Genomic DNA, 14977 nt, shown 5'->3' on the forward strand with positions numbered 1-14977 from the left:
CAAAGGGGCTGAACCGGACAGTATCCGCTTGTAGATAAGGCTTGAGAAAGTAAAAGGTAAGGGCATTTCCTCTCTTCAGACTCTTGAGTGACATTTTTTGACGTGCCTTATCTCTTCGACGTATTAACCGAGTTCCTTGTAAAGTGTGTTTGTAACTTGTCGTCGTCCCCCAACGCCCACCCACCCCCACCCCCCAAAACACATTATGTAAAATAGAGGGACGCAGCTTCGACAGTTAGCATAAACAATTTAACCCTTTCAGGCTACAGGGCACATTTCTGACTCCCAACCCCATGAGAGAAACGGTACCAAAAGCCATGACACTTCTGTACTTGGTACTTGTGGCCTGCTTCGGGTCCGGGACTCTCGCCCAAAGTTTAGGTAAGAATATGTGTTGCACTTTTGTTTATTTTTTTTTTTTATTTTCTTTTATTTTGTTTTTACTTAATACCAGACGGACGGATTATTTCGTCACGGAAGTGACAGCGCAGTTGGCTAACTATCAGGTCCACATATTTGATGCAAAATATGATATAAGACACACAGACGATTCAGAAATATATATATATATATATATATATATATATATATATATATATATATATATATATATATATATATATATATATATATATATATATATATATCCTGTATACATAAAATGTAATGAAGAGTCTTGTGTTTAATTATGAACAGAGAATTATGAAGCTAGAGAGAGAGAGAGAGAGAGAGAGAGAGAGTATGATTATTTCGTTTAGGTCTTCCCGATGTGATTGTATATAATTTGAAGGATTAGTACCCAATCTCTCTCTCTTTCTCTCTCTCTCTCTCTCTCCAGTCTACTTTCTCTCTGTCGTGTATTTTAAATCTCATTACGACTTCCTGCAGCTTGCCCCAGACTGTTAAGACCTGTTGCGAATTTTACCAAACCTTAAAACCGTTTAAATCTAAACCAAGATGGCTTATCTCTCTAACATAGTCTGGAAAATCATCAGTTTAAGAGAAAAGTAATTACTTTTTTGCTGTTCTTTTTTTCATTATTCGTGTTATCTCGAGATCTCTGGGAAAGGAAACAGCTGTAAATGTCTGATACCATCCCAGAAGCTTTCAGTGCATGTTCTGCGTCTTGTATATTAAGTACATCGTTTATTTGAAATGAAATACACCTATTGAAACCTGCGAATCCATAATCATTATCTTGTGCAATCTGTTTCTTTTAATTGTTATAATTATTATTATTTTTATATTGGAAAGAGAAACCCACAAGATTCGTTTGTATAACTTGTTTGCTTGTAAATATTTACGTATTACTTGAATCTCGGGTACTTTCAGGTCCTAACTGTGACCCTTTTCCAAGAGATGGGAAGGTGGTCAGGCTGGTTCAAGGCCCAGCAATCTTCTGGAACTTCTTCTCCCTGTGCTGTCAGGATATCAGACTGACAGGAGGGGATTGACAACTCTCAGATTGCTGGGCCTTGAACCAGCCTGACCACCTTCACATCTCTTGAAAAAGGGTCGCAGTTAGGACCTGGAGGCGCTCGAGATTCAAGCAATGTGTAAATATTTACAAGCAACCAAGTAAAATAAATAAATGAATAAAAATAAATGAATATAAATAAATAAATGAAAATAAATAAATAAATAAAGATAAATAATTATACACAGGAATCTTGTGGGTTTCTCTTTCCATCCCCAGAAGAAAACTGAAAGAAGTTTTTTATTTTTCTTATTATTATTCTCAATATCATTACTGTCATTGCCATTATTTTGAATGCTGTTTTCTTCTACTTCTTCAGCATTTTTTTAATCGTGTCATCTCATGTGTCTAAATTGTGTGTATGTAATTGTCTCTACGTTGTATATTCCATGTATATGGCATTGAGCTGAAATAAAATATGTATTTACTATTATTATTTATTTATTATTATTATTATTGAGGACGTCCCATTCATATGAAATAATCCAATAATTTACATAGACTTTTGCAGCAGACTCAATCACATTACCATTAATATAAAGGGAAGGGCATTCTGATACCATCTAGTGGCGAAAAATGAAACATTACACCTGTTACACAGAGCTTAGAGATGTTTCTCTTCGTTCCCAACAGATGGCACCAGTTTCAACAGAATGAAATGAGCCTAAGCGTGAAAAGAGAGGAATAGACGATGGTGGAGAGAGAGAGAGAGAGAGAGAGAGAGAGAGAGAGAGAGAGAGAGAGAGAGAGAGAGATGATATTTACAGTCTGAGGAACAAAACCGCTGGATTTTACAAGTCAAAGAATCGGTTTCAAAAATTTCTGAAAAGTGAACGCTGGCGCCATCTCTAGGCCAAAAGACAGAACATAAGTTCCTTTAGTTGCCAACAGATGGCCTCAGCATTCACTTTGGCAGCAAAATACGAATTTCATTCATAACTGAATACACATTTAAAAGATTACTCTAGCGTCTTTGTATAAGCGACTCACAATGATGAAAGATACGCTCGTACGCACGTGTGCGCGCGTGCGCACACAGAAACTTAATAGAGAGATTTGTCGCTTCCTTCTGGGTTAGAAATATACAGTACTTCCCTTACTTGCTTCGGAGCTGGGCTGGTTATGGGTATGTGGTTGAGAGTCACAATGAAATTGTAAGTATATATATATATATATATATATATATATATATATATATATATATATATACTGTATATATGTATGTATGTATTTTGAGAGAGAGATACAAAACATACATATTTCAAACAACATACATTCCGACTTGAGTGGCTGAAACATTCAAAGGAAATAAATATAAGCTAATTGAAGTATATTTGTTTAAATATCTATAATTTTATCTAATCTTATTCATTTCTCCTCGAGATGGGATTATTTCAAAATCATCCGAACGTGTTGCAGTTCATAAGAACTGATGGGAACTCAACAGGTGTCTGTAACATAAAGAATGGCGTTTTTATATATAGCCTATTCTTGATAAGCACTTTTAACTGTAGAGATAAGAAATTGTCTATGGCAAAAAAAAAATCACGTGTATTTCTTATTGAATGTTACCTTTTAATGGTTTGAAATTATTTCAAGACAGTCATATCCCTAACAATTCTGAAAATGCATCGTATCAGGATTATCCACAAACTTTTAAATGGATAAAAGAAAATATGATATATATATGTGTGTGTGTGTGTGTGTGTCTGTTTGCCTGTCAAGAGCCAACTGACCTTCTATTTTACACTGACAAACCAGGACAGATCAAAAACTTTCGCCAAGTCGAGGGAACTGAGGACACCATCACGCTAGGCTGGGACTTCGAGGCTGGGGAAACGGCCCTGACCTTCTACACCCTCCTGAACGTAGAGGAAGGATTCGAGACCAATGTCAAATGTCCCCTGGAGTCCTGCACGACCGTCGTCGACTTCCTCAACGCCTGTTCGGAGTACCACTTCGACCTGACGCCCCACTTTGGGGGCGCAACTGTCGGGAACAAGACCTCCACGACAGGGCACACGTCTGATGTTGGTGAGTTTGGCTGTGGGTTGATGTTGCCTGGATTTCTTGTCGATTTCTGATGGAAGTATTTCTTACCATCTCTCTCTTCGTGTGATCCTGTGGCTATTCGTTTCATTTCCCTGCATAAAACCCCTATTCTTCTGACAAAGAGAGGGACTTAGAGTACCCAATCTCTTCCCCTTTTTCCAGTAACTGGTCAATGTCTCAATTACTGTACCCCAACCTCTACTTCTTCTCTTTTTCCAGTACCTGGAATGCCACTGAACTTAAAAATAGGAGGCACGGGTGATTCAGACACTTACTTCTTTTCTCTTTCCAGTACCTGGAATGCCAATGAACTTGGAAGTAGAGGGCACCGGTGATTCAAACACTACTATCTCGTGGGATGCCCCAACAGATAACCCAGCGTGTATAGGAGAGTACCAAGTCTGCATGAGACTGGAAGGGGAGACTGACCAGGAGTGCTTCAATGTGAGTTGTTTTAACAAATCTTTAGTCAGGTATCTAATAGATTCTCCATTGATCTGTGACTTCATCTTCATTCAGCTCAGACAGGGCTTCAAGGCATAACACGCCCGCCAAAGGATCTGCCCTTTCTCTCGTCAAAATACAAAACTGTTGTCATTTTTCCCACTTGTTCTTGAAGTGCCCTTCTTTTGCCCCATTCACTCTCAAGCTTCAAGCATAGGCCCAGAAATTAAGAGTAGAATCCAAAAGATCAGTGATCATTAACTAAAACAGGAAACATAGAGGAAAAGAGAATAGGAACGTGGCATAATTTTAATGGAATGTACCTGGTAGCAACATACCTCATCTCACCTGACCTTACCTGACTTAACTTTTTCAAGCAAGGGAATTTAATCCCTAATCCCATTCACATGCATTCTACAGAAATATATTCAATCTCAATCACACTAGCCTAGCTTAACCTAACGTGACCTTACCTAACCTAACATTTCCCTAGCCATACATCATTCTGACAGCCTTGGTCACTCCTGGCCTAATGAGGGCTTCCCCCGTCTGCACAGGACAAAGTTAGCCTCCAAATTTATAGCCTGTTATTGATCTTATTAAATCAATTTTTTAACAGACAACAGAAACCACAGAGACACTTGACATGCTTCAGCTCTGCAGTCACTATTTCTTCACAGTCAAGGGTCTCACCCACCTAGGGGGTCTGGGTGACGAGGCTGCAACCGACTTGAAGACGGCCAATGGAGGTACAGTTCTAAACGTATCTCTCAAGCATCTGTTGAATCTTGTGTAAATCTGTGACATAAATCACAAAATCATTTGTACACTATGAATGCAGTAATTCTTGGTTATTTATAATGTAACCTACAAGGGCCTTTAACTATCTAACTAGAACTGAAAAGAATATAAAGTCTGTACAGATTCCTTTAATAATTTGTTGATTTTTATGCAAACTTGTGAGGAATAAGGATTATAGATCGCCAATTCACTGTTAATGCAAAATTCTCCTATCAAGTATCTAATCTTCTTCTTGCTGATTTCACCAGTCCCTGGAGAGCCTCAGGACCTTCAAGTAAAGGAATGGGGGCCAAACTATGTCACTGTGACATTCCACGATCCACTGACCAACCCACTTTGCGTCGACATGTAAGTGAGCTTACATTACGTACCTTGCATCCACCTCACCTATAGAATCAAGAGTCACTGTATAAACTTCCTTTGCGAGGGACCATTAGCTATAGAGCTAAGAATATCTAACAAACCAAAACTTTCCTCTGACATAGAAATTCTGGACAAGTCACTTACTCAAACCTAGATCTTTAGGACCATCTTGGGTGAATCATTTCCTTCAATCTTCCACCTCTGACAAATTGCAGATTCGCTTTCACCTGGCACGACCACGCCCATGCCACCCTGGGCGATAGCAGCAGCACCACCCAGGCTTTGAATGCCCAGAGATGCGACCCCATCTGCGAGAACACCATAGCACCCCTGCCCCCTTGCAGGAACGTCACCATATCTGTGTCTGCCAGCAATGCTGCTGGAGTGGTGGGAATCGCAGCGTCTGTTGAGACTTCCACGGAGGACCTTGGTATGTAAGAGTCATCCCATTGTTGATCACTGGATCATGTCATACGTTGAAATTGCAATCATGTATGTATGTCTGTATGCAGTTAACAATCAATATTCATTTTACTTACTAGCTCTGATAAGTCTGCTGGCACATAACTAATGTCAACTATTACCCATCAAAGGCATGAAAACCACCACTTATCAAAATATCAATATAAAGTTTACAATCAACTTACTGCAGAGTTACCATTCTGCATTCCAATCACTTTCTAGTTCTCACCATCTCACTTCATACAAGCCCCCAGAAAGTTAATAACAACCTCACTCTTCAACCTGCCAGATCCTTCAGCTCCCTTGTCTGTTGATGCCAAGCCCACGAGCCCTACAACCATCCAGGTCAGCTGGACTGGAAACCCTGGTGACACCTGTGCCTATGAGGCTGAAGTTTGCTGGATAGACGAAGTCGTCTTCGATGAGCAGTGTCAGGATATTGCTGTGGAGGGAGACGGCAGTGGGATCTTTAACATCACTGATGTACTCCCCTGCACTCAGTATGAGATAAGCGTGGTTTTCAGATCACCCAGGGGGATGGAGAGTGACCTGACAAGGCTGGTACAGGCCACTGCTGATGTTGGTGAGTCTCGCTATCAGTTCATTTCTCTGTGGGTGTTTGTGCAAGAGCTTATTGTTAGGTGAGCTGGCAATTATTCAACTGATTTTTATCAAATAAGTAGTTGCTGTCTTATATTCAGCAAAGGCTGTGTACATTCTCCTGTTTTAAATCATGTTCAGTTATCACTGTTGTATTTTCCAAACAGAGCCCAACCCAGTGATCGACCTTCAGATCGTAGATGTCGGACCAACAGACGTCACCTACAAATACCGCATGCCTGACGTTAACCCACAGTGTGCCGTTGACATCAAGGATAAATACCTCGACGTAACGGACAATAGCTTGTTGACCGAGGCCCCCGCGTCAGGACGGAAGGCCAACGTCGATTCCCCAATGTCGACAGTACACAAAGACGGCCTCCTGAGCTGCTCCGATTACTACATAGAAGTGACGACACTGTCCCCAACTGGCCTTGAATCAACAGTGGCCAACGTTTCATTCACAACCGAGTCGGCTCCTTCCACCCAGCCGCAGCACTTGGAGACTCACGACATCCAGACGACCTCGGTAGTTCTAGAGTGGCTCAAGCCCAAAGAGAACTCACGCTGCGTCACGGAATACAAGCTGACGGTGAGCAACACGACCACCTCCAACGACTACCACATCCCGGCCAGCCGAGACTCGCCCACGAAGATGACGTACGAGGTGGACGATCTCTCGAGCTGCACTGAGTACAAGGCGTACCTGACAGCCATTGCATCGGGGTCGGCTAGTGACCCGGCGTTCACTGCCTTCAAGACTCTGTGTCCTTAGATGGTTTAGACCTGTAATGAAATATCAGCCCTGTGAAACTATAGGTATAGATATTTCCATTTTGATTTCATTGTTCTACCCATCCACCATTTGCTTCTCATTTTTGGGTGACAGGGATTAGGCTATTGGTATTATAAAGAAGCTTCTCTTCTTCTTCTTCTTCTTCTTCTTATTCTTGATCTTCTTCCAAGATTCTGTATTCTTGATTGACCTAAATATTAAAAATATTTCTCGTCAAAATACTTGTATTTCCATTGTTAATATCTTTGCGGATAAAAAATAGAATATTCATTACTTTGACAGCAACAGCAGTAACACTGAATCCCTAAAGCTTACCAGAACAATTCAGCTTAACTATCTTTTGTAGACTCCACTTAATTTGCAAATAAACAAAAGAAAGTGAATGAGTTTAGTGGCCTTGGGGAAAATACTGGAAAGCTTTCTTCATGAAGCAACGGTGGGTCACAAATGTGCAAGATATACCACGTCCTACAGTAAATAAACAAATGAGTAAATAGGTAGGATAAAACAAATGTTTTGTAAGGAAAACCAATAACAGAGTACAAGTTATGGTTTAAGAATTCCCCAACTAAAACCACTTCCTAGATTGACTGTAGATCGGCTAAGTTTACAGATGGGATAAGTATTCTAATTAACTTCTCTTGTGTGATGATGAACTCAGTAAAATTTTGTGAAGATAATGGATTTCTGACACCACCTCCCCCCTCACTGAAAACCTAGTTAAGCCTCTGAAGTGTTTGTTGCCCATATATTTGTATAGTTCCAATTGCTTTGACGTATATCTCCCAGTATTTTATTGATGTCTACCTTTAAATGTAAATCAAAGAAAACGGTTGAATATTGTGGCTGAAGAAAGTGGGGACCTTTTGGCAACCAAAGAAATATAATAACTTGCCTTATTAGTATTACTCTTTCTGCAAATAGGTCTTGGTTAATGGTTTTTTTGTTGTATGTATGAAAATAGCATTATTATTATTATTATTATTATTATTATTATTATTATTATTATTATTATTATTATTATTATTATTATTATTATATAAACCAAGCAAAAAGTAATTATCCAAAATGAATACGTGTATTGAATAACAGTGGAGTAATAATAATAATAATAATAATAATAATAATAATAATAATAATAAAAAGTCCCATTGTCCTCAGCATTATAAAAACATTGGACAATCTCTCAAAAGGTCGATTTGCAATGTAGTTTAATAACCAAACATTCAATAAACTACAAATGAATCAAGACACGATCATTTGCATGACTAATAATAACTCTTCAGTCCTTTCTTGCACAAGAACTCTTGATGAGAAAGACTTTACGAAATGAGGTAAACTGGGAACCATCTCAGGTCATTAAAACTTTTATTACAGGTTTCAAGGAGGTGGAAATATGCAGCCAAAATATTGGTCTATGTTTGTTGATGATTGCTTAAGTGCGTAGGCTCCAGAATGCATTAGCCTTCCAGTTTTTGGGGAAATGTTTTCCAATGAAGTTGCTGGCTCCATTCTCGATTGCTTGCCCAAAACTAATTCACAGCCTTCTTCTCTACATAAAATCCGATTTGCAAACCCGCGTAACAAGTACCATCTATCCTACAACTCAATAAAATCTTTGTATGATCTTTTAAAACCCCCAGTTCCAACAATATTTCCGCAGCAGAAATCGGGTAACGACCCTCGTATTGCAGGCGAAAAGATTAAAAGATCATTTTGTTTGCAAAAGCGAGAGAGATATTGTCCTCAGGGGAATATTTCAGAGTTGGGGAGAAGAAGAAAATTCCACAAAACTCCAGAAGAAGAAAAAGAAGAAGAAGAGGAGGAAATGTTTATGTTTGGCAATGATTCCCAAGAGGGGAGGAACTGCTGCATCCTTTTGGTTGGCTGTTGTTGGAACTTTCCCTCAGTGGGAAGTCTTCGAAAAAGTTAACCGCTTCACTGATGTAGACCTCTCTCTCTCTCTCTCTCTCTCTCTCTCTCTCTCTCTGTTGTTAACAGAACGAGATAATAAAAGGGATAAATAATATAAATTTCATTGCAAAGTTGCTTTATATATATATACAGTATATATATATATATATATATATATATATATATATATATATATATATATATATATAGATAATAATTTTTTAAAGTCAAATAAATGATTAATACAATTTAACAGGGGTAAGTTTACCCTACATTGCTAAACATGAGAGAGAGAGAGAGGTGGGGGGTGGGGGGCGAGAGAGAGAGAGAGAGGTTTTAATCAACTTAAAGCGATATGTTATGAGAAGTTCCCTCATCAAAACTTCCAACTTCAACGTCTTAAAAAAGTATATAAATACAATTAGTTCATCAAGAATGTAAATCAATTCGCCTTTTCGACTTCTCAAGAGAGAGAGAGAGAGAGAGAGAGAGAGAGAGAGAGAGAGAGAGAGAGAGAGAGAGAGATTTGTAAAACTGTTGGAATTATAAATTGGAAATTGTCATAAAATATTGTATGAACCTGAATGTTAAAGATTTTAAATTGAAATGGGAAATATTTGCATGATAAAAATAATGTTTTTAGAATATATGAATAATAATTTATAATATATAAATAATAAATGAAAAAAATCCAAAATACCAAAATTGTAAAAGAAAAAAAATTAAAGGAAATGAACGAACTATAAAATAATATAATGGAAAGCACAAATATCTAGAAACTGTATATTTGGAAAAATTAAAAAGTAACAATAATAATTCATAAAAACAAAAAAAATTAAAAAAAAACATGGAAATCTGTTGAGAAAACGTAACACACAAAAATAAAAAAAAAATAACTCATCAAGATGCGAAATAGAACGCGCCCGATTTTTGCTGCAAATGAACGACGCCCTTCAAGGATCTCAATAAAACGCCCCCCGCCCCCCCCCCCCAGCTGTTTTGAGAGGGGCGGGAGTGGGCGGGGGGTGGAGGGCAATAAAACACGCCTTTAGGCATTCCGTTTCCCCAATCTTAGTGTTTGTGTTTTTGTGTGTGTTTTTTTCGCTCTTTGAACTTTGGCTTTTTAGAAAACAAGGGATTTTTTGGATATGTTTCCCTCATATGCGTTGAATTGGCTATTTAAAACGGGGGCTTTCAAACTGGGGTTATTCAACTCCCCAGGGATTCTCATAATAGAGATTTATTAGTGCTTAGATTTGTAGCATTTTAAATTGCCATTGAAACCTGGGGTTTTCTACCATATTAAGCCATTTAAACCTGGGGATTCCTACCTTATTTTGCCATCTAAACCTGGGGATTCCTACCTTATTTTGTCATTTAAACCTGGGGATTCATACTTTATTTTGCCATTGAATCCTGGGGTTTCTACCTTATTTCGCCATTTAAACCTGGAATTTTCTACCTCATTTTGCCTTTTAAACCTGGAGTTTTCCATCTTGTTAAACCATCTAGACCTGGGGATTTCTACCTTTTTTGCCATTTAAACTTGGGGCTTTCTACCTTATTTTGCCATTTAAACCTGGGAATTCCTACCTTATTAAGCCATTTAAACCTGGGAATTCCTACCTTATTAAGCCATTTAAACCTGGGGATTCCTACCTTATTAAGCCATTTAAATCTATGATTTTCTACCTTATTTTGCTTCTGTAAATCTCCCTTAACTAATCCCAGAAAAAACACAATTCCTTCAATAAATCTCTCCTAAATAATCCTAAATAATCCCCTGAACTACCAACCGCCCAAACCCCACTTAAATCCCCCACCCTTAATCCCCATCAACCCCCTCAACCTCACTCCTTCCTTCTTCTTCTTCTTCTTCTTCTTCTTCTTCTTCTTCTTCTTCTTCTTCTTCTTCTTCTTCTTCTTAATCAAAATCTCACACCAAGAAGTATCGTTGAAGATTTATTGCCCGTTTACAAAATGGTTAATTGCTTTATCATTAACGGTGTCGGATTAACGAGCGCGTCGGATTAACGAGGCTCCTGGGAGCCGGAGTAACGAGCTTGTCGGATTAACGAGCTTGTCTGGTTAACGAGCCTGTCGGATTAACGAGCTTGGCAGATTAACGAGCGTGTCGGATTAACGAGCGCGTCGGATTAACGAGCTTGCCGGATTAATGAACTTGCCGGATTAACGAGGCTCCTGGGAGTCGGATTAACGAGCTCGTTCATAGCGGGGAAGGCGAAGGAGACGTATCGTTCTCGTTTTTGGGAGATGTTCGCCAGTTCCAAAATCCTGACAAAGGATGATATCTCGAGAACGGCTGGGCGGAATTCGATGAAATTTGGAGGACTGGTTCATCGGTAGGACTTCTCGAAGTGGTTGACGTTTGGGAGAAATCGGTTGAGAGGCAAGATGGTTTTCGTGGCAACTAATTGTCGATTATATATGCGCCTCTTTTAAAATTCTGCGAGCACGTGTGTGTTTGTGTGTATGTGGATGTAAAACTATTCCAGCACCCACTGGAAAAGACCCTTCTCCTCCTTCCAGATGTCTGGAAAGAGAGAGAGAGAGAGAGAGATTTATAATAAAAGTCTGGAACCGACCTCGTGTTTATATAAATTCCCGCCATGATGAACCTGTCGATTGCAGGTTTAAACTGGAGGATGTTGCCACAGGCAGTTCTCCGATTATCATATGAAACCCATTTCCCTCTTGTTTCATCCATTTTATAAGTCCTTTGTTTCTATTTTAATTCCTATTATTATTATTATTATTATTTTTATTATTATTATTATTATTATTATTATTATTATTATTATTATTATTATTATTACACCAAAGTTACTTCATGAGATCCTGAACTGCTCGTGACATCAAATCTCTGATTATTCATCATTTATCCATCTGTTTCGTTCTTATCCGTTATTCTGCGCCTTTATATCCGTCACGTATTCCTGACTGGGTCTGTCGAGTACCCGCTCCTCTCCCTAGTCTTGGCCCACCCTAATTTCGGACACGCGAAGGCGAGTACTACAGTCAAGGAAAATTCTCTCCAGGCGTCCATATTGAAATGGCAGCCAAGTGAGGTCTCCGCCATTCCAGGTTTAATTAAGTGACCTGCGAATCAATCTCTCCTTGCAAATAATGTGTAATTAATGTCTGAGGAGCTGGACAGCTCTGGCAGGTTGATTTGTAGGGGAAGGATGAAGGGGGTGTTGGTTTTGGGTGACAAGTAGACCCTACAGGGGATAGTGGGTGGAGGACAGCAGATATTTGGGTGATATGTCACAGAATATTATATATATATATATATATATATATATATATATATATATATATATATATATATATATATATATATATATATATATATATATATATATATATATATATATACATAGAGAGAGAGAGAGAGAGAGAGAGAACACCGACTGCAATATCAATCCCAGCCACTCTGAATAGGCAATAGAGTGAAAGAGAAATTGACAATTGACTGAGCGCCTGAGAGTTATTTGGCGTCGCGGAGGAGGCTCTCGAAACTCCTGAAAGGAGCGAATAATATATATATATATATATATATATATATATATATATATATATATATATATATATATATATATCTATATATATATATATATCTATATATATATATATATATATATATATATATATATATATATATATATATATATATATATATATATACTAGACACTGGAATCTTTCACTCACTTGTCGCAGAAGCTTTGGTTGGCTGTCTCTCTCTCTCTCTCTCTCTCTCTCTCTCTCTCTCTCTCTCTCTCTCTCTCTCTCTCTCTCTCTCTTTCCGCCTCATTTCGTTCGAAGGGCGTTTGGTAAAGAGGTTGAGAAAATTGAATTAGAGGCAGATATATTTCTGTTCCATCTTATAATAATGCTATTAAGTTGTTTACAAGAGATTTCTCAAAAGGGATTACCGTCCCCCAAATTCATTCGCTCGTAGAAATGGAACCAGGGAAGCCTTTAATACGGTTCTTTTTGAAAAGAAGAAGAAGAAGAAGAAGAAGAAGAAGAAGAAGAAGAAGAAGAAGAAGAAGAAGAAGAAGAAGGAGAAGAAGAAGAAGAAGAAGAAGACTCAGAACTTTCGATCGTGTAAACAAAGGGATGAAATTTCGTCCCCCAAAGCACCAAAAAGTTCTCTTGCGAGCATATTCCCTATCCTAATCAGCCTCTAGTCTGAGACCTCAGTCTGTTTCGACGTTATTTGTCCTTAAGGTCGAATCTATTATTTTTTTTTTTTTAATTGCTTGTTTGTTTATCTTTGACAGATAAGTGACAATTGGACTTTTCTTAAATAAAGCTGTTTAGAATGTTTATGTGGAATCGTTTTGAGAATATTTTTTTGGTATGTTTTGATTTTGTTTTTTTAATCTTAGGTATATTTCCTGTCGAAGTTTTATAGAGTACAGAACCCTGTTTGATATATAATGTATGTGTGTGTGTGTGAGAGAGAGAGAGAGAGAGAGAGAGAGAGAGAGAGAGAGAGAGAGAGAGAGAGAGAGAGAGAGAGAGAGAGAGAGCGTCTGCGCACGCGAAAAGATTCTCCTTTCAACATCACAACCAATAAAACGGAATGTCCAAAACTCTTACCACCAAAATATTGACCCACTTACCAATCTTACCCCTTCGGCCAGCACCAGAGGGTGACGCCGGCTTCCCTTGATCTTCATTATCTGCAAAGTTTGGTTAATTGTTATCATTAATGAGGGGGTTGACGCGCCCGATTCCGGGCGCTAATTGACTTCCGGTAATTGGGTGATTTGGGGAAGAGGGAGTTTCGGATCCTGGGGTCAGCATCTCGACGGCGACGGGAGATGAGGCGAGCGATGATGCTTAGGTCGTTTGAATTCAAATTTGTTATGTACAGAGTGTTATTGTCTTTCGTGAGTGTAGGTGTGTATGTGTGTATGGGTGTGTGGAATTTTTTTGGGGGGTGTAATGCACCACACACACACACACACACACACACAGACACGTACACTTGCTAAGGGGAAAGGAAGGAGAAATACTTTTTCTTTTGTTTAATACATTAATTATTGTAATTGATATATTATATATATATATATATATATATATATATATATATATATATATATATTGACTGATTTGTTAAACAGTTATAAGAAACCTCCTCTCTCTCTCTCTCTCTCTGTCTCTCTCCCCCCAGCACAAACATAAACACAAGAGAGTAATGGCTCTCTCCCATTTTTCTTTCACTGACAATTTCCATCATAATTTTTTCTCTCGTTATTTACATCAAAATTTTTTTTACAGCAAACAAAAGTAAAACATCAGTCAGGGGATGTTAACAGTCTTTATGACCGTAGTGAAAGGAAAGAAAAATATCACATATGAAAAATAAAAATTATGATATATTGAGATGTAAGTAAAAAGCAAGGGACCTCGTTAGGGGCAACAAACTTTAGCCTTTGGGGCTTAATTACGACGTTCTGCATAAATTTTTGGCGAGTTCTTTGATGTGCTGGATTTTGTTGTAGTTGCTCTCTCTCTCTCTCTCTCTCTCTCTCTCTCTCTCTCTCTCTCTCTCTCTCTCTCTCTCAAAAAGCATTATTCCACTCCCCAGAATCGGAAACGAGGTCGCCGCGGAAATCGCATTTGACCTGACCTTTGTGTCTCGCACGGGCCAGCCATTGTCTAGAGCCCAGACACTCCTCTCCCCCCGCCATAAAGCGATGACGTAATGTAAACAAACCAACAATGGACTCCACCTCTTCTTCTTCTTCTCCTCTCGGGGATACAGGACACCGGAGCACTTGGGCGTTACAATAATCGTGTTTTCTCATCATTCTTCTTCTTCTTCTTTGACTGTGGCGGGGTGGTGATGTTCCGGTGATGGTGCTCTGATGATGATGACCGTCTAAACACCCGCTCGAGTCTGTTTGTTCGTTGTTTGTGAATGTTTGTGAGGTGACATTTGCTGCCCAGATGTCGCCTTGTAAATCGTAATCACCGCGTCTTTTGGACCGTGATGGTATTGTTCAGTAATGATTATAGAAAGGCTTTGCTT

General features: G+C 38.7%; 1 protein-coding gene across 1 annotated transcript; it reads left to right on the top strand.

Moving 5' to 3' along the window:
• The first annotated feature begins 223 nt into the window (after nt 1-223).
• LOC136856172 (receptor-type tyrosine-protein phosphatase F-like) lies at nt 224-7378 on the top strand. The gene is made up of 8 exons (XM_067133840.1): nt 224-381; nt 3239-3511; nt 3822-3973; nt 4593-4722; nt 5023-5122; nt 5353-5567; nt 5889-6182; nt 6367-7378. The coding sequence occupies exons 1-8, from the start codon at nt 294-296 to the stop codon at nt 6972-6974; spliced, it is 1860 nt and encodes a 619-aa protein (XP_066989941.1). The 5' UTR covers nt 224-293; the 3' UTR covers nt 6975-7378.
• The last annotated feature ends 7599 nt before the right edge of the window (nt 7379-14977 follow it).

The sequence above is a fragment of the Macrobrachium rosenbergii genome, chromosome 34 (assembly GCF_040412425.1).
Source record: "Macrobrachium rosenbergii isolate ZJJX-2024 chromosome 34, ASM4041242v1, whole genome shotgun sequence".
In the NCBI taxonomy this organism is placed as follows: Eukaryota; Metazoa; Arthropoda; class Malacostraca; order Decapoda; family Palaemonidae; genus Macrobrachium; species Macrobrachium rosenbergii.

Bases quoted from the DNA above. Each gene is read 5' to 3' on its own strand.
- LOC136856172 (XM_067133840.1), top strand. From the start codon at position 294: ATGAGAGAAACGGTACCAAAAGCCATGACACTTCTGTACTTGGTACTT. The intron at 4,723-5,022 runs GTACAGTTCTAA...TGATTTCACCAG, and splicing joins CTTGAAGACGGCCAATGGAG to TCCCTGGAGAGCCTCAGGAC. The intron at 5,123-5,352 runs GTAAGTGAGCTT...GACAAATTGCAG, and splicing joins AACCCACTTTGCGTCGACAT to ATTCGCTTTCACCTGGCACG.